The sequence below is a fragment of the Asterias amurensis genome, chromosome 1 (assembly GCF_032118995.1).
Source record: "Asterias amurensis chromosome 1, ASM3211899v1".
Classification (NCBI taxonomy): domain Eukaryota; kingdom Metazoa; phylum Echinodermata; class Asteroidea; order Forcipulatida; family Asteriidae; genus Asterias; species Asterias amurensis.
Window position 1 is genome coordinate 33119350 of NC_092648.1, and position 25973 is coordinate 33145322.

At 38.7% G+C, this 25973-nt stretch overlaps 1 protein-coding gene across 2 annotated transcripts in view; it reads right to left on the reverse strand.

The window, feature by feature from the left end:
* LOC139937417 (cysteine-rich motor neuron 1 protein-like) overlaps window positions 1-25895 on the reverse strand; it is a 73308-nt gene extending 47413 nt beyond the window's left edge. The window contains exons 1-3 of one of the 2 annotated variants that reach the window (XM_071932566.1): window positions 25745-25895; window positions 22564-23049; window positions 17700-17897 (exon numbers count right to left, since the gene is read on the reverse strand). In XM_071932566.1, the coding sequence (XP_071788667.1) occupies window positions 17700-17897; window positions 22564-22837 (472 nt within the window). In that variant the 5' untranslated portion in view covers window positions 22838-23049; window positions 25745-25895. Of the gene's footprint in view, window positions 1-17699; window positions 17898-22563; window positions 23050-24179; window positions 24524-25744 lie in introns of those variants that run through there. The other variant, XM_071932558.1, reaches the window with a different exon arrangement.
* Window positions 25896-25973: the final 78 nt, after the last annotated feature.

The window sequence follows — 25973 nt, forward strand, 5'->3', positions numbered from 1 at the left end:
GTATGTGAAGCAAATTGGTTAAAGCAACAATTAAATGAAAGGATTTTCACAATTCAATTCAATTCAATTCAATTCAAAATTGGTTTATTTTAAAAAATACAAAATAAGAGAATTAGGATGTGGTTACAAAGTAAAAAGTTTGTCAGAATGAATCAAATCCGAACCATTAGTACATTCCTTGGAAATGCTGGAGCCCTTTTTAGTCATTTATTCGTAGACACGTGCCAATGGTAGTGCTTGTGAGTTCAACGTCAAATCTCTCACTTAAATGGAGTGTTGCCAGCGCCGTCGAAAGTTGATCACACTTTTACAGCTTTTTCAAAGAAATCCTTGTCCGAGATGTGCAACAAACTACACATACTGTTCACACGTCATGTTCGCTGTACAGCAAGTTTACTTAGTGTGACTGGGACGCTATAAACAAGCAATACATCAAGCACCTATTTCAAGAAGTACAATTTCTTGTACAAACATCAACCGGTGACCGTGAGTCACATTGGCGTTTTTTTAACAGCACAGCATGGTATGGAGGCTTTAGACTGTTGTTCCATGGTTGTTCATGATTCAGCCATGTTTTTGTACGACACAGTGTTGTTTGTATCAAAGCCCTGGGTTTTTTACTTGACATTTGTATATCTTAACAAGTGTATGATCAACATGAAGTTGCAAAATGTCAACTTGAAGCCTTCAATGTTTCTGACTTCTACAAAGAAGAAACTGAAAACCTTTTTTGGGAAGAACAGTATAGGCAATATCTTTTTTTTCCTCTTCTGTTTTTATGATCTTATTTGATGAAGTCCTACAGAAGTTTGGTCGTCATTAATTGCACACATACTTGCAATGAAATTGAAAATTGTCAATAATAAGACAACTCAATAACTAGTGACTACTGAAACTTAAATAGAGGCATGCTACTTGTAAGTCCAGAAGAGTTGGACGCTTTCCTAAAAAAAACAGTAACAGGAACCTCATGTCTCAGTAAAATAGTGACAATTTATGTTTTTATGTTATGCACAAAAAGTACCGCTGTGCAATGTACATGCACATTCCCTTAATGATATCTGTTGGACATGGGAGAATGTTGAAGACTATCTGTTATTGCAAGGGGAATTTTGATGGATGTAATTGATGCATTTTCTTGAACGAGACCATTCTGATGAACATTGCATCAAAGTACTAATATTTAACATGGGTAGACCGTCAGGCTCCTTGACATTCATATTTGACAGGGCAAAGCCATTTTCATTTATTTTTTTGAATTTTTGTTTTCACAACAAACAAAAACATCAAGAGAAAACTATACAGATTGTTTTTTTAAATTCAGCGAGCTCGGGCCAAACATCCAAACATTTGGGTCCAGAATGCTCCACAATTAGATAGGACTTTTCAAAACAGTGGGGCATTCTGGCCTCAAGTGTTTGAATGTCGCCAGGGTTGTGTGGCGAGCATGGCATAATGAAAAAAAAACTTGTTGACCCTTTTTTCCAAGATAAACTTTGAAAAATACCCCTCCTTGTCAAAATGCAGCAGGCTCACTGCAGGCCTAAAATTTCATATTTGAGAGGGCAAGGTCATTTTCATTTTGAAAGGGGCACTTGCATTGGAATATCTTAAAAAGTCAATTGGAAACTTTTGAATGGGCATCAAGGCAAAGACCAGGAGCAACGAAGGCTGTGGCCACCGTGGCCTGTGTGTAATTCCCAGCCTGTATTGAGAATCTTAAGAAACTGTTAGTGAAACATTTCTTAAAACTGACAAAGTGACTAACTCCTTGGAAACTTGAGGATTGGATCTAAATGTACTCCATCCAAACCAATGAAGCAAATGATCTGTGAATCGTTCTTATCGATAAACCACGTTGCAATTTGTGATCTTGCCAATCTTAAAGTTATACGGAGAGGGCAAACCATGATTTGTGCAAGTCATTTTATTGAAGCTCCGGGTTCGCACAGTTGGAGCAGAACATGTCAACAAACAACCCACTCACTTGGATACCAGTCATAACTCCATGGTTTAGCTATTATTATTTTCATTCCACAGATTCGTACGTAACAGCGGGGTAGCCGAAGTACGGGTTTTCATCATAATTTTTTTTTTCCGGCGCTGGGAATACATCTAATCAAAGGTATGAGTACCGGGTTCACCGGTTGCATCTGCTCATTAGGAGAGGCAGAGAGAGAGAGAGACATACCCACAGTAAACAGTCATGTTCACGTACTTGGCAGGAGCCCAAGAAACACAGACTGCAGCGTGGCTTGCGTGCAACGAGATTTCCTTCAGAAATGAATGATTCAGAACAAGTAAAGTGGACAAGCTGTACTTTCCCCTCCTCATAAAACTGTCCTTGTGTACTACAGCACATTTACTTGTGAACTTCGCTTCTATTACAATCCCAGATAACACCACATGCAAGTGGTTTAATTTAAGAACATGTGTAGATTGAATCAAAACAGAGGTAACAATTTGTAATGACGGTTTTCCCCCCGATGTAATTGAGAACTAGGGGGGGATCCAGGATGCAATCGTTTTTGCATGCTCATCTGTCGCACGCACTGACTTGTGAGAAAAATAATCCATGGCATCTACATGTACGTTATTGTATGCCTAGGAAAGAAGATGAGCACGTGTGCTCAACGTTGCAAGCTTATTGCAACAATCTGGGGTACACGTTGTTACTGATATTCTGTTATGGCACAACACATTAAAAAACAATTTGTGAAATACAGAGCGAGCCTTCTGCAAGACAGCTCTTATCACAAGGCCACAGCAACAACAGTTTTTGATAGTCTTACTGATAGGGACACAATTGTGTCACAACTGGGACTCTAACCCACCCTCTGCTGATCAGAAACACTAGAACCAGAGTCCAAACTTCTGACCCGCTCAGCCACGACATGCCACATAAAAAAAACATTCTTAGATTCAGACCCGAACGCTATACTTTGTTTTGCCAGATTTTTTTCTTACCAATTAGGCAACCATCAGTCATGCACTTGTCATAATAGGTTTTATTACTTTGTTTTGACAGTAAGTGTGGTAATGCAGACGCCAGTAACAATGACAACTTGATGATAAGCTCTTATAATCGCTCATAAAAAACCTCTTCTAAAATTTATCATGGTATCGCAAAAGGGACAACCCCCAAAAGGTTAAGATCATATCCAATGAAATTTTCAGATTTGTGCATCTGTCGACGCTCTCTGTGGCATGGTATAATACAGCATAATCATCACTTCCATGCAGTTTGACATTTGGTTGACATTTACGCTGAATTGTCCTTCTGTCACTGCAGTCTCCTTTATTTCGGCCATACTGTATTGGTATCAAGAGGCCTGACTCTGTCATGTTTCTTGATTTATTACAGCTGTCTGAGGGACTTAACATCTGCTGCGTTTGATTCCAACACGCTTTGAACTCACAAGCCAGTCATTGATGTCTTTGCCTGGTGCCCTGTAGCATAAGCAGCATTAATATTTGTGGGCTTCGTTGTTCATGTGCAAAGAAGGTGCCAGGCTTTTTTGTTTTCCTTTTTCCGTCTGATTTGGAGGGTTGTAAACAGTATGTAACTTCGATAAAAAATATCCACCCGAGTGTAACAAAAATATGGAGTAAACACTGACTTCATAAATGTAGTACATTTGTCTCCGTTTGCTATAATTTTTCAATTGATATGGGCCCTACTGTAACTTTGCAAAGTCAAAATTGAGCAACTTGAAAGAAAAACACCAGTGGACCTCCATCCTGGATAAACACATCGTCCAGGGTAGAAATGTAATCCAGGGACAGCAGCAGCTCGCTACATGTGCTCATGGACAGCCTACAAAAAGGCTCCATGGTGATGTAGAGGATCAAGTAGAAAGGGGCAACATTTTGCCTTACAGCTATCCACATGCAAGAGACTCTGTCCTTAGGCTCAAGGCCAACACAAAAACCTGCTGTAAAACTATACCTTTTATTTAACAGATAATACACAGAACAAAACTGTTGAGAACAAAACTTGAGAACAAAACTGTTGTAACATACTCCATGTCACTGAACCCTTGGCTTGGCAAAAGCCCAGTGTCGGCCGCCAAGACTCAAAAGAATCAAAACCCGTTGAAAAATCCCTGTTGCCGAAAAAACGGAAATCCATAAAAAATCCTGATGAAACATTAACGAGATCGATCTCTATGAGGAGCAGCCATTATTGCAAACAACCCATTGTGGAAGTCAATGAAGGGTTTTATCATGCAGGGGTACGGAAACATCATCGTCCACACACCTCAGCGAAAGCCACTCGCTAGACCCGGATTCCAATACTGACTTACAATCACTATATTGATCTCCACCCTTGGCTATCACCACAACAATAGAAAACAGTTGTTGATAGAAGAATGATTAGGGGTGAGTTTAAATCCATGGTATGTTAAGCCTTCTTAAAAAACCCTTCATTTGATGTAGTATGGTGAGGGGGGTTGCAGAGGTATGCTATATTTCTGCGGACCCAGACGGATTTTGGTCATGTTATCACCCTGAGGGCCTTCACAATTCCATGTTGTGTGAGAACTGGACACATGTGCTGCATGCAGTCAAGTCATCCATTTCTTTAACAAAATAAGTATCTTGGTTATCACATAAAATGTTACTTTACATGTTTCAAATACCTGTTTCAAGTACCCGTTTCAAATACACGTTCAAACACATGGTTTCGAAATACAAAATGCTTCATAAAGGCCGACATGTCCCAGTTTTAAAATGTTTCAAATCTGGTAATGTTCCAATTACTTTCAAGTAGGCTTTCCTACCTGCTTCAAACACATTATCAAGTACATGTTTCAAAATACATTTTCAAATACATGTTTCAAATGCCGGTACATGTTCCAAATACACATTTCAAGTGCCTGTTCAAATACAACTACTTGCTTTGAAACATAAACAGAGGTAATGTGGCAATCACGAACAGATTTCAGTGTCTCAATTTCAAAAGAAGCGTTATTAAACTAGACTTAAGAGAACTTATGTTTAATTGTCAAGTTACAAAATTGTTCACACTTCATGTAACGTAGCTCAGATTGAGTACCATTGAAAACCGATTCCCTGAGAAAAAGAATTGCAAGATTTTGGGGATAAGGGTTATTGACAAATATTAAAGGAGAGTAATCACAACCATCTGCACAGCAATACTTCAACTTCGCAGAGCGATTGATTACATGAGAAAGATCAACATTACATTTGTTTTGGTACCGTGCCTGCGCTGTGTAGTTTAATGGGCTTCAGTGGCAAACTTTGATTTGTCACAAAAATTTTATCGTCGGCTAATAAGTGTAAGTGTAATTACGAAATAGGTCCTGAAACTTGGTAGGCATAAACAGCATTGAGTACATAAATAATTTACCCCCACAAAATAGATTTGCAAAATGTTATGGTTTTCGACAGTGTTTTATGTGTAAATTTGACACATAAAACACTTGGTGATATACTTGGTGTTCAAGTGCAAGTTCAGTTCCAAAGCCAAGAGCAGAATTCAGCTAGAGTGGAGGCGGCTCTTTTGTTTCGATAACATGACCAGATTGCCAAGCACCTGCCCAGGTATACCTGCCAGGAGGTCTGCTGCCCCTAGCAACCCATGGATTATGTTTCCTAATCACGCAAGGGTATGCCATGGGCTTGTTTTGCTATGGTTAAAGCTTGCTCCGTGGTTTAAAGACAAAGTTCACCCTGTGTTTCTGTTGATCACATTTTCTTTTGTGATCACAAAGACAGACCCATTGGCCACAATATTTTGGATTTGTCTTCATAACAAAAATAGATTACACATGGTAAGAAAATCAGCAAAACTGGCATCACAGTTATAATATTTCTGTCTCCATAACTACAAACTTTCCAGAAGTACTTTTGCTTGTTGCAGCTCTACGAATTTGGGCTTACTGATTTTGCTAGAGCCTGACTTGTTCCTTAAAATAGTAGGCCAACAACTTGAGTATGCTCCATGGGTCAACCACTGCCTTGAGTAATTCAATAGTCTTGGATTTTACACTCTTGAGTTTACCTGGGTGTAAACTAACCATGAGGTCTCCTGAGGTTTGCGAGGCTAGAAGATCCTCTTAATCCCACCGCGGAGACCAAGAAATCCTAACAAAGGGTCCCCAGGAGACTATACCTTCCAAGTGCAAAAAAAATCCCAGCCGCTAATAATATCTCAGAGATCAGCGCACCAAGGTAGCATTCAATTTCCTTCTTGACCCCCAGATGAAAAATTTGCCAATTACGTGTGTAATAGTAATACCGTTCACCCAGGGTCTTGGGACTTTATTCTAAGCCACCAGTGAGCTGCCATTGCCACTGATTTGATTATATCTAAATTGGCGTTTTCAAATTTTAGTAATTGTTTTTTTATGAGGTTATATAACAGCTTGTTTACTGGCGAGTTAAGGTATCCCCATGGCGCTGTATCAACAACTTGCAGCCGCAATACACAACAAGTTTACAACAACATCAAAACAAGTTTTAAAAACTGTAATCCGAAAATACAGATCATGTTTACCATCGATACCAACACAAAGTCATAAATCACGATTACTTTGTAAAATCTCTGAAGTGCAGGTTTTTTTACCAGGCCAATTTCCTTTTCTACCACCAAGGACACAATCCTGTATGCCACATCTATCAATGCCTCCATTAAAAAATTGGTCCTTCTCTTATCAGATGGAGTCAATATCGGGGAGTAGGGGAGAAACATTACCCCAAGGTACCGGAAACAACCCTCCCCTTCCCCAAGGCTAGGGTTCAAAATGCCCTTGCAGGCAACATAATTGAAATAAATCACACAGATTCAATCTTATGGTACACTTGGTTCCAGGTTGTAAGGAGCAGGGCTGCAAGTCTGCTGGGAAGTTTCAGCCAAAGCCTTTCAGTCTTTAGTGCTAACTGAAGGTTTTGTCTTGGGCAGCACATAAGTACTCAAGTCTGAATTGGAGGAAGGAAATCCGTTAGCACTTTAATAACAGTGAAAGGCTTAGCTGAGTCTTTCTCTGGCAGACTGTGGCAGCCCTGCGCACAGCCTGTCTATTATTTGGCGATGAAAGAGCAAAACTGTTTTCAGTACAGAATATGAAACACTTAAGTTTGATGTTGTTGTTGTTGTTGTTGTTGTTGTTGTTGTTGTTGTTGTTGTTGTTGTTGTTGTTGTTGTTTATATATTTATATTACATACTAACCAAACCAAATGAAAACCAAATCAACTTTGGGTTGAGCTAGGAGAGAAATTGACAAAAACGTGATTTTAAACAGCGAGTGTGAGCTCAGGTTTTACATGCTGATGCTAGCTATACCAACTGAGCTATGTAGCCCTATAATGAAGGTCTCTTTTTTGTGTGTCAATTGTTCACAGGGGCGCTAGGCAGAAGTCATACAACCGTATACTACAGTATAGCCAGGGATCATTAACTGTACAACCTAGGAATTACTATTGTACGGGGATCCCTAATGATAAACCCATCTCCCTTAATACAGAAAAAAAGCATACAAAAACGTGTCTATATTCTAACCGCATTATAAAAGTCCAATGAAAGTTGTTTAGCTCTAATGCATCAGTATTTTTTATAGATAAAACTAAGAGAACACTTCAACCTTTGGCTAAGAGACAGTCTCCTGACGATGACTAGCGCAAGCTAGTTGAAACGTTGAGACCAATTTAAGAACGGTAGTACAGTTAACCACGATCCTATAAGCTAGTAGTCCCAGCCTATTTTCTATACCATCCGCCCGGGTAACAGCTAAAAAGCAGGACAGTTCTTTTCAGAACTGAGAAGTCTCCCGAACCCCCGAACATCTGCTCCACGGTAGTAGAATAAAGCAAGACAGTTCTCTAAGAACAAATCTACCTGGCAAGTAGATACACACATGGTGTTACCACAAACCAAATATAAATAGATTCAAATAATGTTATCATGCATGTTCATGTAAACTTGTGCAAAAAGCTAAGGAACTGTCCTTGTACCCAAGCCTCTAGTTCAAAATGAACCTCAGATATACCCCTGGTTGTAAGGCAATCTTCTTAAAACATGGCTTGCCCTAGCACCATAGAGGGTTCCCAATTAAGACAAGCGCCCTCCTTCAAGGAGAGGTCAGGGATGCTGGTGTTTCATTTCAAGAGGTCGTCTTTCTCACTGTGGACTCTCATACTTTCTAGGGAATTAAATTTATTTCACTTTCAGTACCGGAGTGAGTCTACTATTTTGGTTACCAAATTGATGAACGATGAAATCCAATGTGATAAAAAATTTAAATGTCATAAATGAAAGTGGTTGAGAGCATGAGTTCATGTACCCCCAATTGGGGGTACATCATACGCGATGCCATGCAATTTCACCCGGATTTCAAACATCATTAAGTTAACAACATTTTGAAAAACCGTTCCTTCCATAGCAGTAGGCTTTACATGTGCAGAGTTCTACAAGACCAAGTAATAACTGTCTGTACTGACATATGACATCCCAGTTAAAGCAAACTGCCACATTATCTTCTTGCTCTTCCCTGAATGATGGTGGCTAATGTCCATGACAGCCAGCTGTTGCTTGGGACAGGATCCTAAAATGTCAAATTCAAATTCACCGATATCCCGTCTGAGAATTGGGGTAAGGGGGGGACAGGATGTGAGCAGCCTGGTCACACCCATCCTTAGCAGTCAAGTTTTCCCTAGACTTCTCTTGTCTTGTTCTCCAGCCAACTAAATTAATTCCAGTCGCCGAGACTTCAGGTTCACAGACAAAATGTCTTGATGTCAGCATGATACTAAGGAGGTAACAAAGGCGATTCCTCCTTAGGACCACACCCCCAGGTCATTGCATTGGTGCCCTTGAAATGCTCCAGTAGAAATTTACAATTTCTTCATACGGTGCCATTTTACCGAGAATAAAATGCGCTGGTGCCCTTGCCCTTTCAAAAACAAAACATACAGGCCGAGCTGTGCTCAACTCTTGTGAATATTTGCATCAAAAACAGAGTTATAATGCTAAACTCACATTGCATTCGCATTATCAGGAAGTATAAATTGGGCTTTAGTGATTCCTAAGTGGCACAAGCTCATTGCCCCTTTTTAACCATAACCTCATCTCAGAAAAAAAAACCAGCTCAAGTCGTATTCCCTAAAAACTCTCACTGCCCTTGACCACATCTCTAGCCCCCACTACATGTACACCCCCACAGTTCCGCTTCCAGAAACAATATTTACATTTTCCAGAGGTATTTATACAAAAACAAACAGTACCACTCTGGTCCAGTTCTCAGAATCTATGGTTGTTTACCACTATTTGATTCTACCCTGCTTAGATTTCAATTTAATACTGACCTAGACTTTACTGGGGGGGATGTTTTACCCGAAAATAATGTATATTTTCTTGCTAGGGTCACAGTTTGGCACTGCACCAGCCCCCCCCCCCCCAAAAAAAAAAAATAAAATAAAATAAAAAAAAACACCCCAAAAATTGTGATAAGGAACCTTGGACCATCCACACACTACATGTACATGTAGTGCAAATACTACCCTAGAGCATGGAGGTAGCCTCCATGCATACAGCAGGTTATGGCATTCATTCCACATGCACAAAGTGGTTTGCATTGGATTCTAAAAGATTCAGAGAGCCTACGCTAATTATCTCTCAATGCATTGATAAATCTCCATTTATTGATTAAATCACCATCCTCAAACCATGGAGCTAAGTCAGGTGTTTATTAAATAGTAGCTCAATTTCCACAACCAGTCCTTGTGACATGAATGAATACAAAATGATTCTGAACACATGTGAGAATTGTCTAGTCATTGGCAAATTCCACACATTACAGTCATTATGCCCTGACACCTTTAGTGTCTCGCAGTTTCAACACCACATTTACTGTCATGTTGACCCAATGGATTATTCAGTCTTCTCCATGGTACAGCAGTGTTTACTCCAGACATCAGTTTGGACTATTGTAACCAACACACTGCAAAGACCAAAGCCCTGATTGAATGGGTGTTTTATCTGCCAGTGTGAGGGGTAACATCACAACAAGCCTGTGCTATTTGATTCCATTATCATCAGTGGCTCACTGCACAAAAGGCTTCTACAAACATTGACTTTGATGTCATTGTAAAGATTCTAAATACCCCTGTGCCTAAAACTTATTTTAAAAAAAGAACAGTCAACAGCTTGTTTTATGGTGTGGGAATGTCTGATGTGTTCTCTGTGAATATTGGAACAAAGGAGCTTTGGAACTGACCCACTGAATGCAATAAGGAGAAGAACAATGGGTTAAATTTGATCAGCTGAAAGGGCCAGTAGCTGTTGTCCTCTAGCAAAGAGTAAACAAAGAGGGTAAAGTTTACAAGCTAAACAGAGAACATTGGAAGTGGGGGCAATAATGACGCACGTTAAATGCAAAGCTTTTGTTCAGTTTTGGGCGTAACAGTTAAAGACGCATCCTAATAATGTCAAGTGTTCACTCCATAAACACTGTAGAGACAATGATTTTACAGTTACGTTTGTTTTGGGGTTTTTTACAGTTAGCCTTTAAAAGTCTTCCATTTTTCATTTACAATCTTGTTGAGTATTTAGAAAGAGCTTTGGCAGAAGTAGGAGGTAGTTGAATCTGTTATTTTTCAAAATTCATGTGTAATTCTGGGCATTACATTTACATGTAAATTTCATGAAAAACACCACGTTTGCCACATAGATGCAAGGAAACATCTTCTTCAATGGCATCTTGACTATTTTAAGAGAAACATCAACTCCTACCGCCAGCTAGCCAATAAAAACTACCCTTATAATAATCAAGTGAAACAAAGGCTTCCATTGGAAAACCATAACATTTCTTATTTGAGCTTTTCCATGAGAGGTTATCAAGTGAGGGTCATTGCAAGGATTACCCTTTACACAGACAGAGTCGGCTTATTAGTTTTGTGGGTTGTTCCTGGCAACAGTTGACAATCACCATCAGATCAAGATTTGTTATGGCTACTTGATAATTAAAAGAAAAAAGAAATTTTCATAATTTCAACATCTCAAAAGAGTCAATCAATCACGTTTATCACTCTAATCGCAAGCAATTAAGATGTTTGATGAGTTGCACAACCTTAAGAATGATCAAAGTCAGTTAGTTAACAAGGCCACTGTCCTTTGCAAAGAGCACTTCCATCGGAGAAGCTTTGCAAGTCTTTCGGAAACTTTTTTAAGGGACACTAAGGCCAACACAACGACATCAGATGCATCTTCGCTGTCTCCTTGTAAAGGGACACCAAGGCCAACACAACGACATCAGATGCATCTTCGCTGTCTCCTTGTAAAGGGACACCAAGGCCAACACCAAGACATCAGATGCATCTTCGCTGTCTCCTTGTAATTCTAGGCATGTTCTAGGTGTGTGCAATTAATGTGTAAGTAATCAAACTAATAAACTCCCACACTTTGTTTGTTTTTTATTCTCAAGATCATGTCAAGATGAACTGCATAACCTTTTTGGTTCATTTCCTTATTATTTGTTCACTTAAAATCGTTAGGTAGATCTGTTACGACCTTCAAACTGTGTCTGCAATTCATGTAAATCACTTTCAAAATACAGCATTGTTAATATCTCATATCTCAAACAAAGACTAGTTCACTACATAAACGTATTTCCTCACCCGAGGCCAAACTAAAAACCTAGTGAAAGCCCAGACCTCCAAACCACAAACTCTCCCTTTTGAGGGCTTTCCCTGACCGTTAAATCCCTTTTTTATTTCAGTCCAGTGAACTTGAATGTGCTCATTTCAGCGGTAAACCAGACTGATCTTTCCATACATGTACAATGTACATCCAGGGATGAGAGTCCGTGGCATAACCTCAAGTGTGTTGTGGTTTTGTCAGAGCTTTGGCAAAACCCCAGACTCAACAACTTCTTGGACATTCACACTAAGATTAAATAAAAGCCTTTTTCATGAAGGGACTTTGCACAGCGGAAATGCACAAAATCTTAAGTACACTTGCGGTTATACTACAACTGCCAGATATAACCGCCAGACTCTTTTCAGAAGGAACATGATGTATTATGACGTACATGTACCACCATTTTTATAAGAGATCGCATGCAACTACCAGAAACCTTTTCCAATTTATCAATGGTATACAATCTAGCCAACAGATTTTTTCTAAAAATGTGCACCAATGATTTGTGCAAAGACAGGACAGTGCTGCTGTAAAAAAAGCTGTATAAAAACTACCTGAAACCATTCTAAGGTTGATTGATTGAAAAACTGCAAGGGAGAATTTCAGCTACTCTCCCGGCCGAAAAGCAACGACGAACTTTGATGTTAGTGTTTACACTGCAATTGTTGCAGTAAGAGCACTTAGGAAAGAGCAAAAAATTCACCAATTTACATCTCCATCATCACACCACTAACAAGAAAATTCCCTTCGTCCTGTTGACTTATCCAAACTAACTAGCAATTTCATAATCTTCATAAAAAAGGTAAGCGTGTGAAAGAGTAAACTAGGCCTACATGTTTACATTCCGGTATTTTTTAAATATTTCCTTCACACTTACCAGTGATTCTTTTCTCTTACATTTCTTCAACTAGAAACAAACAATACAGTATATTAAATGGTCAAGGACCCTTGCCATACTACGAATCATTTTTATGCTGACACAAAATTGATTAAAAATTTGATTGGCCGTGGGTATACTCACTATAGGCCTAAAATTTCCTTTTTTGACAAAAAAAAATAACCTTAATTCCTTTCTGGTCTGGTTGTTCCATTCATACGGAATTTACAGTTCCCATAAATGCTCTTAACAAGGTCATATTTTATAAATGTTTTTTTTTTTTTTTTTGCTGACCCGTCCTCCGAATTCCTGCCCTGAAATTCCTTCTGAACACTTTGAATAAAATATGGTGATCCATAGATGGCATAGAAAATTTACTGTGTTGATGAATTTGTGTTCATATACATTGTAGGCAACAAAGGTTAATAAGCCGTGAGCATATTTTAAAGGCATGGTTGTGTTGCAACGATGCATACATTCAGAAAGAAAAAAAATCCAGTAACTTTTCGGTCAACGCCAAGCAAAAACTTTGAACACAATACCTGTTAAGCAATCAATATTCCTATGAATAATATCACTTGTGGTGACTGATATTTACACAATCTTCATCTAAGCGGCCGAAAACTAGAAACATGAAGGTGTCACATTGAATCAAGTTGAAGTGTTTCTCTGTTTATCTGTTCACCTTTTGTAAATGCATCAAGCCGTTCCTTCACAGTGAATGATACACCTGCCCTATGAAAAGCAAACACAAAGCTATGCGAAACTTGTTATATTTCAACCGGTTGGCAAGACTGGTGTCGCCAATTGCTGCATAAACCTGTCACCTAATCTACCAAGCTCTCCGGCACAGCTATTCAAGACAACTTAAGAATGGAATGGAGGTTTGGGGTACAGCGAGTACCAGACTAGATGGATGCCCATGTGAATTGGAACGGGCAGGTCTTATGACAAGGAAGTTGAGCTGGTACTCCCACGGGATATGAAAGGGACGGCAGGCTCTCTTCATCATAATAAAAACCTGCCAAAACATGGCAATGCACTGTACAACTCAAGGCATATTTTTCCTAAGCTACCCCATGGTCTTAATATCAAATAAAGACTAGGTTCCCTATACAATGTGTTTAAGGCAAAACTAGAGTAAAACATCACATTTTAGAATCTCAAGTTGTTGCTGTATATTTTTGAGGCCACGTGCAAACTGACATCTTCTAAGTTCAAATGATTGTTCACGCTTCTCACAAATTGCCCTTTTAGGTTTCAATATACAACATTATTTCATGGATTTTATGACACTGTAAGTGCCATGAAAGGATATTAAAGCTAATTCCCAAAACTTAATGCTGATTCCCCATAGAAAGAATCACAGACACAGCAAAGTTCCTAAAAAATTCTGTCTGAAGTTTAAAATCAGTGTGCTTCACTCTAACGAGCTTGAGAACAGTTTCAGGAAAATTTTGATTCCCCATTATAAGTTTGGGTACAATGCAAAAGAAAGACCATAAAACCATAAAATAGGTTAATCACGCATTTACAATCTAACTGTGCCGATAATCAAACTTAACTACAAAAGACTTGGGCACAATTGCTGAACCTGATGTCTAGTCTAGAACACCCCTTGCCCCACTTTGGGAAACACTCCTGTCTCCTGAATGTGCTTTTCCCAACGGGTGTCTGAAACCAAACAATGAACAATGTCTGTCTATCCACCTGAATGAGGTTTTCCATCTCTTTTTTTTTCCTCTTTTCTTCTTTGACTGAATACTCTACATCAAAAAATTGTTAATCCCTCGTCTGGCAGATTGAACGTTTGAAATCACAATGTTGAATTGTTGTACGTGATTCGGGTGTGGCAAGCCAACATACAATAGGGCTTTCAATAAGTGACTTAGTTTTGCTTTGTACTTGACAAAATGTCATTCAAATGTTCCACCCGACAGGGCCGCCGACAATCGGCACCTTTCGTTGTACATTTTTAATCCTAACACATTTGATGGATAAATCTCATAAAAACGCCATTTTTGGCGCACCAAAATTTTGATTCAACAAAATGGCGGATCGTGCAAGTTCTAGAAGTAAAAGAAGTGAAAGTTAATGTAAAATTTGTGTGAATTATTATATTTTACTCTAAATTAACTTTCCACTAATATTTCAAAACATTAATTTTTATTGCCAATCCAAAGGCAAACTAGGAAATGTGTCCATTAAAATTAAAAGTTTCATCTAGCCTAGTACTCAAGATGCGTAAAAATGACTGACTGCAGGACAAGAGCAAACCTTTGTTTTTCACATTGGTAGTTATTTGTTTTAAAATAGGGCATGTTAATTATGGCCTTATGGTGTGACCCACTGTACTAAAAAGACATGTCTACAACCAATGACGTCACTTCTACTTTTAGTAATTGTGTCAAGTTACAAGAATATCTTAACCGCTGCTCTGCTCTGCACCTAAACTGACCCCTTCTCTCTGACTACTGTGGTATCTATGAAAGGGAACATATTGCACCCTTTATGCAAACTTCCAACTGACATGCACGTCAGGCCTAACAACAATGACACTCATAAAGTGCAGTCAGCACCTTCCCCATCGGAACAAAAGCCATCTGATAGTTCCATTCTGAAGATCTATCTCACAACCACACGTGTAGACAATTAAATCGACTAAAAAATAGGCCAGACTGTGCTCAAAAGTGTCCCACGCCTACAGAAAAATGTATGTATGTATACGTGCCCTGTGAGTGAGAGATTAAACAAAAAATGAACTTTGGAGTTTGAACTTTTATACATTGTACGCAGAAAACACTGCCAAAGGACATGTGATAATAAAAGCATTGCATAGAACATTGGGCTTAAACGTTCATACAATTTCATTTTGTTTATTACCAACTTCCTTTTTATCTGTACTGACGTGTAGCCTATAATGTACATTTTCCTGACAAACAGCATGCAAGACCATTTTTATTATGAAGGTAAAAACATAGCCAGAGCAAGAGTCACAGCTTTTCTGTTCTGCTTTCCATAGGGCCTACTTGGTATTTCTTGTTCTCTTTTTCTTCTTCTTTTTTTTTCGGTGAGAATTCACAGAGTTAATCAACACAAATATATCCAACATGATGAACAGTGTACATTTCTTGAAAAGAATTCTACGAAAACCAGCAGGTTTAATACGTCATTGGGCTAAAAATACCCACAGAGTTTATTCATGTTTACATTTAGGGCCCTGTTTGTCATCGTCAACATCCGTTAAGATAACATTATTAATTCACACTATGTACTTGAAACTAGCCTATGAAACTTGCTCACAAGAGGTGCTTATGTAGTACTTCTAAGAAATTAAGATCAATGTTAGTTTCCTTTCTTCCGATGGCCTAATATTGGTGACCTATCCAGGCACGATACATCATTCTATCCACCAGCTATCTGGCATACTCTGTCATCCTGGGATGATCTCTAGGAATTCTTAAGAGGAGGTAAGCTTCGTCTATATTTATACCTCCCTAACGAGTGATACCAACGGGGGATCTTCTTCATGGACGACACTTTGCAGAACAACCCACAACGTCCTTAGAATTGCTTTGGAATCAGACAGCACCAAATATAACCCTCGGTTAATTTCACTGGATCACGTTGTGTCAGATTATGACCCATTCATCATAATTTTGCACCAGATGAGAGTATCAATCAAGGTTGAGGTTTTTTCCATGATGAAACAAATTGTTGACAGTGAACAGCGACTCTCGTCAATTTCTACACATTGACAGGTTTACGAGGAAGATTTCAACATACAGTTTGTCGTCATAAAGGGATTTTTTTTGCCAAAAACAGTTTTAAATTATGATTTTTTGTAAAATATCAAATGATATACATTACGTTTACATACAAAATTTTCCTTTAAATAAGCATCAGATTTATGATGAGAATATACCCGAACTTTCATCACAAAAAATTAAGCATACGAATGGCTCATAAATTGTGCCTATTGAACCTACGTAATTTCAAGCAATGCTTACAAATACACCAGAAATAACAACAAACCATTCTGCCCTGAAGGCTGTATACATATAAAGCAAATAGGAATTCTTACATGCACTGACATACCACTTCCATTAAACCAAAACTAAACATTTAGGAAAGGCATAGGCAAGACTCATGTCAGCTGGCCCTCTTATCTCTGGTCACACATTGCAGCCCATCAAAGTGACACTTACAAGGTGTTTCCCCAAACAAGGTTTATACAAATTATATTGCCTGGCACAGATAAACTTGTGGTTTGCCACAACATTATACAAAAGGAACTTCCCTCTGTCCATCCATGGTCAATACACCATTGTGTTTCACTACTGTGTAGTTAAATAGCATGGGTGATAATTCTTTCACATACTCTGGACAATAATCTAATCCATTGGAACAGTGGATTGTAACCCTCTCATCCATTTTGTATGAGTATGCATTGCTAAATGGAAATTTACAGAGCTAAATAGAAATTTACACTCCACACCACTGTGATGAAAGTTGATTACAGTGTGAATGAAGTTTAGTTTAGTTTCAAAGTTTAGTCTATTACTTTTACTGCACAAACAATAAAATACAGCATAAGTGTAGAAGGGAAACCTCGAACAGGCACACAGGCCCACTAAATCATAGTCAGGGAGATATTCTAATTTGTTATTCAGAAAGGTTTTTGTAAATTAAGTTGCAGCCGTCAAAGCCGCCAACTCTCCCAGATTCTGCAGAAATATCTCAGAAAATAAACCGATTCTTCCATGTTTTGAGAATCTTCCTGATTATAGAAAAAGTTTCCCTATTCAGGTTGAATGTGATTCCAAATATCTCCTGGTTGGACAATATCTCCCTGATTGCGAGATGCAAATGTTTGCAGCTCTGACATTTTTTTCTCTCAGATAACTTGACTCGCAAAAATAGTTGGATGGCTACAGTAACATGGTATAAATTCCTCAGTTGATTCATGGTTGATCCGTGTTGTAATGAATGGATGAAAAATACCAAGTGTGAACAAAAAACACAACTGGATCGAGAACTCTTTATCTCATTGCCGGCTACACGTACCGCAACTAAGCCATCCTACCACACACTTAAAAATGGCTGTTGCTGACTTTCCTTATGATGGGTTAAAAATCAAGCAAAAGAAAAAATTCCCTTACCTCCTGTTGCCCCTCTCTCCAGGGCTTTTCCACATTCTTCCTGGCTCTTGTACTCAAATGGATTCTGGCATCCTGGCACATCGCTGTCACAAAGGCACAACCCGTTCCTGATGTTACAGCCAGCATGGAGACCGTCACACTGCATGCCCAGGCGCTCCGCCCCCGAGCCAGATCCAAGATATTCTTGTGGGTGCCTCTCTGCATTTGTAAAATGGACAATAACAAGAAGAACATTCAGAACATGGTTTAGCAAATCAAATGTTCTTGTATTAAAATGCTTACTGTTGTCAAAGTCGGCTTTAAAATTCAAAAGTTTTACACATTATTTCATCCTATTGACCCAGGAGTAACGCTGGCAGAACTTTAAACAAGGTTCCAACATGTACATTTATGTAAGCCTTTGCAGGGTTGATTCTCCGTTTCGTAAATGGCAAGGGCACCAAGCGGGGTTTTCTCCTCGGTAAGGCAAGAAGAAGAAAAAATCCAGCATAGGACCAACATGTTTCTTCCTATTCATATTCACAGCATAAAGTACTGGTTGTTATTTGAAAAGCACACTGTATGCTTTTCAAATAACAACAACGTAAATTCTGAGAAGTAACTTATTTTGGAAACTGTAATGATTCAATGATACAGTAAGTTTGTTAATAATAATAATAATAATAATATCACAGTCTTGTTGGGGGATTTTGATCACTAGTGCAATACAAAGATCAATTCTACCTTGCCTGAAATAATTGATAACACTAATAGTGTACTCCTAACTTAGACCTAACAGTAACCTGATAAGAAGCATGGAGGAAGGGGTGAAGTGAACAGAAGAAAGCAGCCTAAGCAGGGAAGCTTGAGCAGGCCATAATTTGCCTTGCCAACCCAAATTTTTGTTTTCACCACCAAGAAGAAAGATCAACAAGATTTGCTCACAGGTCTGCTCTGGTCTCTCACATTGGATAATCACCTAATGTGGCCTACAAAAGAACCCACAGTGCAAATAAGTGAATCTGCTCCCTCAAGTGTGAAAATCCCATTACCTGTGTACACATTCCATAGTCTCCAGGGGAGGAATTAATTACAGGCCCGTTACTGGGCTTTGAGACCAATCAATTAACTACACCTCATCACTGTGGGAAGTAATCAGGTGGCTTGAGTACTTGTGTAATATAGACTAATTGCTTACTGGCCAGATCTGATGTTTATTAGTAGGGCTTAGGGTCTGTAGGCAAGTCCAGTCCTCTGTGATTTATGGTGTTGAGGGGAGACATTCAACAGTGAGTGCAATGTGATAACAAATTGTGTTAAGAGCACAAATCCTATAACCCACACTCATTGGGGGGGGGGGGGGGGGTAAGACTTAACGCACTAAAAAGAAATAAGACAACAAAATACTTTCACAAGCAAGGAAACCCCCCCCCCCACCACAATAAAAAATAATACTAACAAATTAAAAGAAAAGAAAAAAGAAAAACAATTCAAGTTCAACTTGATATCTAGGCCTACCATATTAACCAATTTTTTAAGTGTCACGCACATCAAAAATGATTGTACCTGTACCATTAAATGTCCACAAAGGTGTTGATGTATCACACAAATATCAGTCACATGTCTTGAGTTAACACTTTGCTCAATTAATGTCAATAATAAATCACTTAGTGTATATAATGTATGAACATGTTTGTAACTCTCTCACTAAATGCTCACATCTGTTGGCTATTTTTCCCGGGCAAGTCTTGAAATTCAATCTTGATCAACCATTCCAGCGTGTATCCACCTATTCTGAAGATGGGAAGATGGTAATGAACAACCACCAGGACTTTTCTGCAAGTCAATGTCATCCTTGGTTTTTTTAAACTCTTCTAAGAGCTCATTTCCCAAAAGATTGGAAACATCATATCTGATTAATACTAAAACTTGCTATCTAAGTTGGGTAATACAGGATTTCCTACTTCCGAGGGTGACAAAATTGAATGTACACCGCCGAGCATAAAACATTCCACAGGAATGGCCTATTCCAAAGATGGGATCCGTACGTTGTTTTTTGTAAGGAAACAACCACCGACCCTTGTTTTTGACTCGAAGAACTCATTTCCAAAAAGCTTGACTCATCTCATCAAACACTCCATACATCACCCTTATTGGAAGTTTCCACCTCCTCAAAAATAAAGGTTGAAAAACACGGAAAAGGCAAATAAAATGGAAGGGTGACTAATTCACCAATCAGTATAAGAGGTAGCCTCTTACTTTCCTTGCTGTATATACTTCAAAAAACGACAACCAATTTCTAGTTCAGCTTTTCCTACATTGTTCCATTTGCTTAGCATTTATGTTACTATGCAGCAAGGGTATGCCTACGTTTAGCTGCTTCATCTCTAATTAATTCAAAGAGGCCTATATTACAGGTAGCAGCAAGGGGTTAGTTAAACAGGGGGAGCATTCTCCATAAAAGGTAAGCCCAGCTCTAGCCAAGCAAGCGTGGGCTTCCAGCGTTTTCTCTCACAGCATTCCACAGCCATTAGTCTCTATTTCCAATCTCAGCAACTTGACCTTCCTTACTGCCAAGACTATAAATTGTTGTGTCTTTGTTTCATGTGTTTACACTCCAACCAGCATTTGTCAAATACTTTGGTCACTTGTGCCTGATGCCTTTAGAGAACTATGCCAACTGCTAGAGGAATGTATATAAGAAAGGGGACATATTGGGGCAACTTTGCATAATTAGCATTGAGTAGGCCTACACTTGAACTTGAGACACAAGGTTGACGTCATCAACAATTCAATAAAGAGACAATTAGCCGACTGAAGCCAAACTTTTGTTTTGGAGAAAATCACTTTTGAAGTTATATTATTTGAAATTGTTGTTTCGGAGACTGCCAATTAAACTTGTGATGTGCTTTTTATTTCAAGTGTCCATATGATAAAATAAGCTGTTAACCAAACTGTGTAAAAAAAGTACTGAGTTTACCAATTAAAGTTAGATTTTTTTATGAACTTGCTATTCATGAAACTGTAGTCTAGCCTACTTTTCTGTCTTTGTATCAAATGTGCTTTGACAAAAGTGCACACACGATACAGTAGCCATAAGGTCTTGCATAAATTAAAGTTTGGTTAAAACCACCGCGTGGTCGTCATCCTTACAGAAGAATCTTTCCTCAAACTGAAACTAACTAACCAAAACATTGCCACATTCCCCTGCCTCCAAATAACATAACAATTTAAAAGATAACAACATTAAGCGGATTAGATGCAGTGGATATTGATAGAGTAGAGTGGAATGTCAGCTACAGTGTATGGCAAAGAATACATCTCTGGGAGGGTTAGAAACAGGCTCTACCTGTGGCAGTAAGCACTTTTACCAATGAATCTTGCAATGCCGGTACATTATTAAAAGATTCCATGTTGCGCGCAAAATAAAAACAACATTGGATCCAGACAATGTGACTTTAATAAACATTGAGAGAGGGTGTATCAAAGGGGGGGGAGGGTTGGTGGCCAGGTAATTCTTTGACTGTCTGCCTTCTCTTTTCTGATCCTGTTTCATGCTTTGCCTAATTGATGATTATTAGTAACAGTCAGCTGATTTTCTGCCCATCTCTTGATTGTTCAACCTTCGCATACCACCAGTTCATGCACACACACAAACACACCTGTCCTTTTGCTTCAATGGCCTCCACTATAAGATCCACAATAACAAGGTTAAACCAATTGAAACACAGCAAACAACTGCCAAATAAATTACACATAGCCTCTTGTAAATGAATTCCAAAATGTCACTCAAAAGGTCCACTCCTTACTTCTTTTTCTCTTTTTGAGATCCCCTTCTTTGGTACACAATAAGGGAAAATATACTTGAGAAAAGAAGCTGAAATATTCTACATTCCATTCCCCCCCCCTCCCACCTATCTAAAGTTAACTTATCAAAACATAGACAATGATGTTGCTAGCGCCCACAATGCAACAAATCTTATTATGAAGAGTCCCTGTTACTCTTTGTGTTTTGGGGTGTAAACATTAAGAGTACTTAGTCCTAAAAGTAGCAATTCATCTTTAAACCTGAGTTGGGTAACACATGATTTCCTACTTTCAAGGGTGAATGAACAAAAGTGAATGTGACACCTTGTTACATGCATGTCATATCAAGATTGCGTGAAATGTTGTTTTAAGGGTGTATGTTGTTTGATCATGCTATTTACAGAAAAGTCCAACATAAATAATGACTGAAAACAAGAAGACCATGTATAAAGAGAACATACATTTTTAAAATGAAAAATCAATTTCATTATCAGCAGTAGTCAGGAGGCCTAGTAGCCAGTTTGTTTAGATTCACAAGTATTTTTTAATGTCCTTGAAATATGAAATGGATAATAGGATTAGTTTAAGGTCATAGGACACCAGTTCAACCTTTGTTTCCTTCTAAGATGGGACAAAGCCCTTTGAGAACAAATGATGCCTGGATGCAAGGTTGTGGAATCTCAGTTTTGACTTTGAGCACCAAGGCAGTTCCGCTTCTTTAGTCTTGGGATGGTCCTTTTGACTTTCTTTTAACTGTGCAAATTATCAACTCTCTTACTTCTTGGTTGTCTGTCTTTCCAAATTTCCAGCCTTTTTAAAAGTTCAACTGTCAGGTCAGGAAAAGGATTGTTTTGCCCTTTCTTGCCCCAAAGACCATAGAAAACAAAATCAATGTTTTCATACTTGGCAAAACCTATCAGGCTCAATTCTTTTCAATCTGAGTTTAACAAATATGAAAACTCATTGGCTTTAAATAGCATTGGGCCTAAACAGAATTAACGATTCATTAAAAAAAAAAGCAAGTATTATAGGGCATACTAATTATACTAAGTTCGAGAAGTTAGTGACACTACGTTACCTTGACAAATGCCGACTGCTTGCTGTGGTACAGCTTCTCCAAATTCCAGACTGACCGCACACATAAGTCCCTCGTCACATCGTCCAGCCAGGTCGTATTGACCACCGCATGATTCTCCTAATTGTTTAGCACAGACCGTACAGCAGCCACATGGGCCAGGTATCTGTGATCCACTGCAGGAGATAGTCGGGCAGGTTTCTGGCTCACAAGGCCCACAGGATAGCGCCTCAATGTGCAACACCATGCACAGAATCAGGATAAAGTACGACAGCATATCTGCTGCAGTCTATAGAATGTTCCTTTTGGGACTGTTCGAGTTGACTTTACGTTCAAAGTTTGTTTGTGGGTCAAACTTAAGTTGTGGTGGTTGCCGTTAATCAAAAATGCGTGTAGGATTTCATCAGAGGCAACAACAACTGAAGTCAACTCATTTTCAAAGAAAAAATAAGTTGGAAATCTTGACAAAATGATGCGATCAGTTTGCTCCTGTTTTGATGAGAAGAAAAAAGTATATAAATACGTTGAAATATTACATTGTAATCATCCGAGTTTTTAAGAATTTTTTTATGCACAGTATAAATGCTAAAATCTTTTTAAAATATGACCGGCAGAGCAACCTCAAAATGTCACGCGCAATACTTTTTGTAATTTAAATTTGTTTTACACTAATGCCGTTACACTATTTCCCATTACATTAAAAAGGCACTGCATTTTTTTTAAAGAAAAAAGCAAACAGAAATTTGGCCAGAAGTGCCCCCAGAATTCTTTTTTTACATCTCCTATGTGCCCCCCCCCCCAAAAAAAAAAACCCAATATTCTGATTATGACGCTGCCTACCACCAACTAATCAAGCAATTCTGTATCTCAATCTGAAGAGTGTAGCAGCTAGGGACATTAACAAGCGACAATGGTTATTATGCACAATACATTTCAGTTTAAATGGCCTTATGGCCTTCAATTTCAAAACGGGGGGGGGGGGGGGTGGCAACTTACAACAGTTACCAATAACAAGAAGAAATGTAAAGCACAAAATTAACTTTTATGATGAGGGGGCGCCAAGCATTCTGAATAGGTCTACTTCCAAATCCACAATAAATTTATTATGTCAAAAAGGATGTTTCGGTTTACCAAGTTTTATTAATATATTTAATTATAAAAACTAGCATGATATTTAACCCTTCTTGGAAAAAAGCAGGAAATTGCATAAATAGTTAGAGAAAAAGAGCCGACCTATACTCTAATACTATAGTAATACTATCCATAGCATACATGTACAACACATGGTATAGTATTGTGGTAGGCTTGCCAGGCTATTTAATAACATTTTCACTGATTGGCCAGTAATTACCTGCCTTTGGGGGGGGGGGGTCGAAAATCAGATTAAAGTAGGAAGAATATGATGCATGGTGTTGTCAATATTATTGTGTAAAAATGCAAGGGCCTACCTAGTCTCGGCATTGGCTACTTGTTTTCATTCAAAGAAATACCTTTTGCCCCACTCACTCACTGTGTAACTTGTGGCAAAAATACACAACTAGACTAGGACCAAAACAGTAATAACTAACCACGTGTGGACCCTTGTGTTGAAATGTACGATAAACATGATAAATACTTGCCGAATGGAATTCCCGTGAAAACTGTCACGCAACAAAACTTCAACATCCAACGTTCCTCGTTTGGCGCAGTCGATAAAAAAAATCCAGCATTGCCACAATAATATAGCGGTCTACCGTCAAACGTCTCCCGAAGCAGAGTGCACTACGCGAACGGCTGATGAGTACCCTCAGCGAACGTCCCGTCCGTATTGTGAACTTGGAGAAGGATTTTTTTTAGTTTAGTGTGAACTGCAATTCAACGAGGCATCAACCATGGTGGCTGAATTAGCGAGCTAACGTGTGTGTATATTGGTGGTGGCAGCTAGCTGGCCATCCAGAGCTTGTCGGATCGGCTAGACGCCTTGCATACCTAACGTTGTGTGTGCGTGACCCGCTTTTCAAAACATGCGCACAATCACAACAGGTGAACTACAATAGTGAATTGCCATGTATTTGTACACACGTACACAATGCAGCTGGGCCTGGTGGCCAACGATGATGACACCCTCTGTGTTGTGTCTTTTTGTATTCTTTTGGGGTAAAAACGCAGACTGAGTATTTTGATTGGATGAGGAGTGGGAACCAATGTAATGAGTTGACATCCGGGACTTTGCAAGTTGTGACTATTAATACTGTAAAATTTAATAACCTCGCCAGCAGAATTACTTACCCCCCCCCCCCCGCACACACACTTTGGAATGTCCTGGCTTTAGCAATTGGATTTATGATTTTGGTGAAGAAAATAAGTTGTACAAAATAACTTTTCTATCTTTAGTAGTAAAACAAAAATAAAAAAATCCACCTCGATATGAAATTTTTCCTTTGACATTAATGCCATTTTGTAAGCATACTCCCAAAAGCAACTCTTCTGGCACACTCTTCCCGTCATTGTTTTTTTTATCCTGATCAGAAAGGTCCCCAAGTACCCCCACCATACCCAGTGTCCTAACTTTGTCATTACAAATTATATGTGGAACAAATTATGTGGAAGAGTGGTCGTATTGATGCTCTAATGGTCACAGCTAGCTCTATGTTTTGACTCACCCTCCTTCTTGCTTGCATACAACTTGTTTATTAATTACATAATTCAATTAGTTTAGTTTTTCCCTATCAGTATTTCTCTCTACCCTGAGAACCCTAATGTTATTAACCATGTATGTTTGTTACAAGGAAATCGCCCCAGTGAGTGCAACAACAAAAAACATATGACAGGACAGCATGCACGATGTGGATTTAGGGCGCCGCAGTTATAGAGGGCGCTGTAACATTTTCCAACTCGTGCATTTTGCCCGTTTTTTAGGGGAGGGGGTCTTGTTGTGTGGTGGGCAAATAACTATAAAACACTAACCTAATTCAACAATGTTTTTAACAACAATTTTAGGTACGATACTTTTAAAAACCTATCAATAAACTTAAATGTGTGTAATCGGTTCAGTTTGTTGAGTCTTCGTCTACCTAGGTTAGGTAGTTCTAACTAGTCAGTTGAGAGTTAGTCTAGTCATTGTTAGTACAATAAAACAAACTAAAAAGTAAAAAGGTTTAGTGGTTTTAATTTAAAATTTGTCTGGAAAACTTTACAAAGTTACCCGTGATTGCTCCACTAGAACTGGTTGGTTCTGAAACCGCGTCCAGGTTAAGTCGCTTCTGTACTGCTAGTATTAATAATAATCTAACTAAGCGAATTTAAAAAAATAGTTGAAGCGAAAGATCTAGACTGTCTAGTAAAATAGTTTGTGAAAATTTTTTGCATAGAAGTTAAAGGAACACGTTGCCTTGGATCGGTCGAGTTGGTCTTTGAAAAGCGTTTGTAACCGT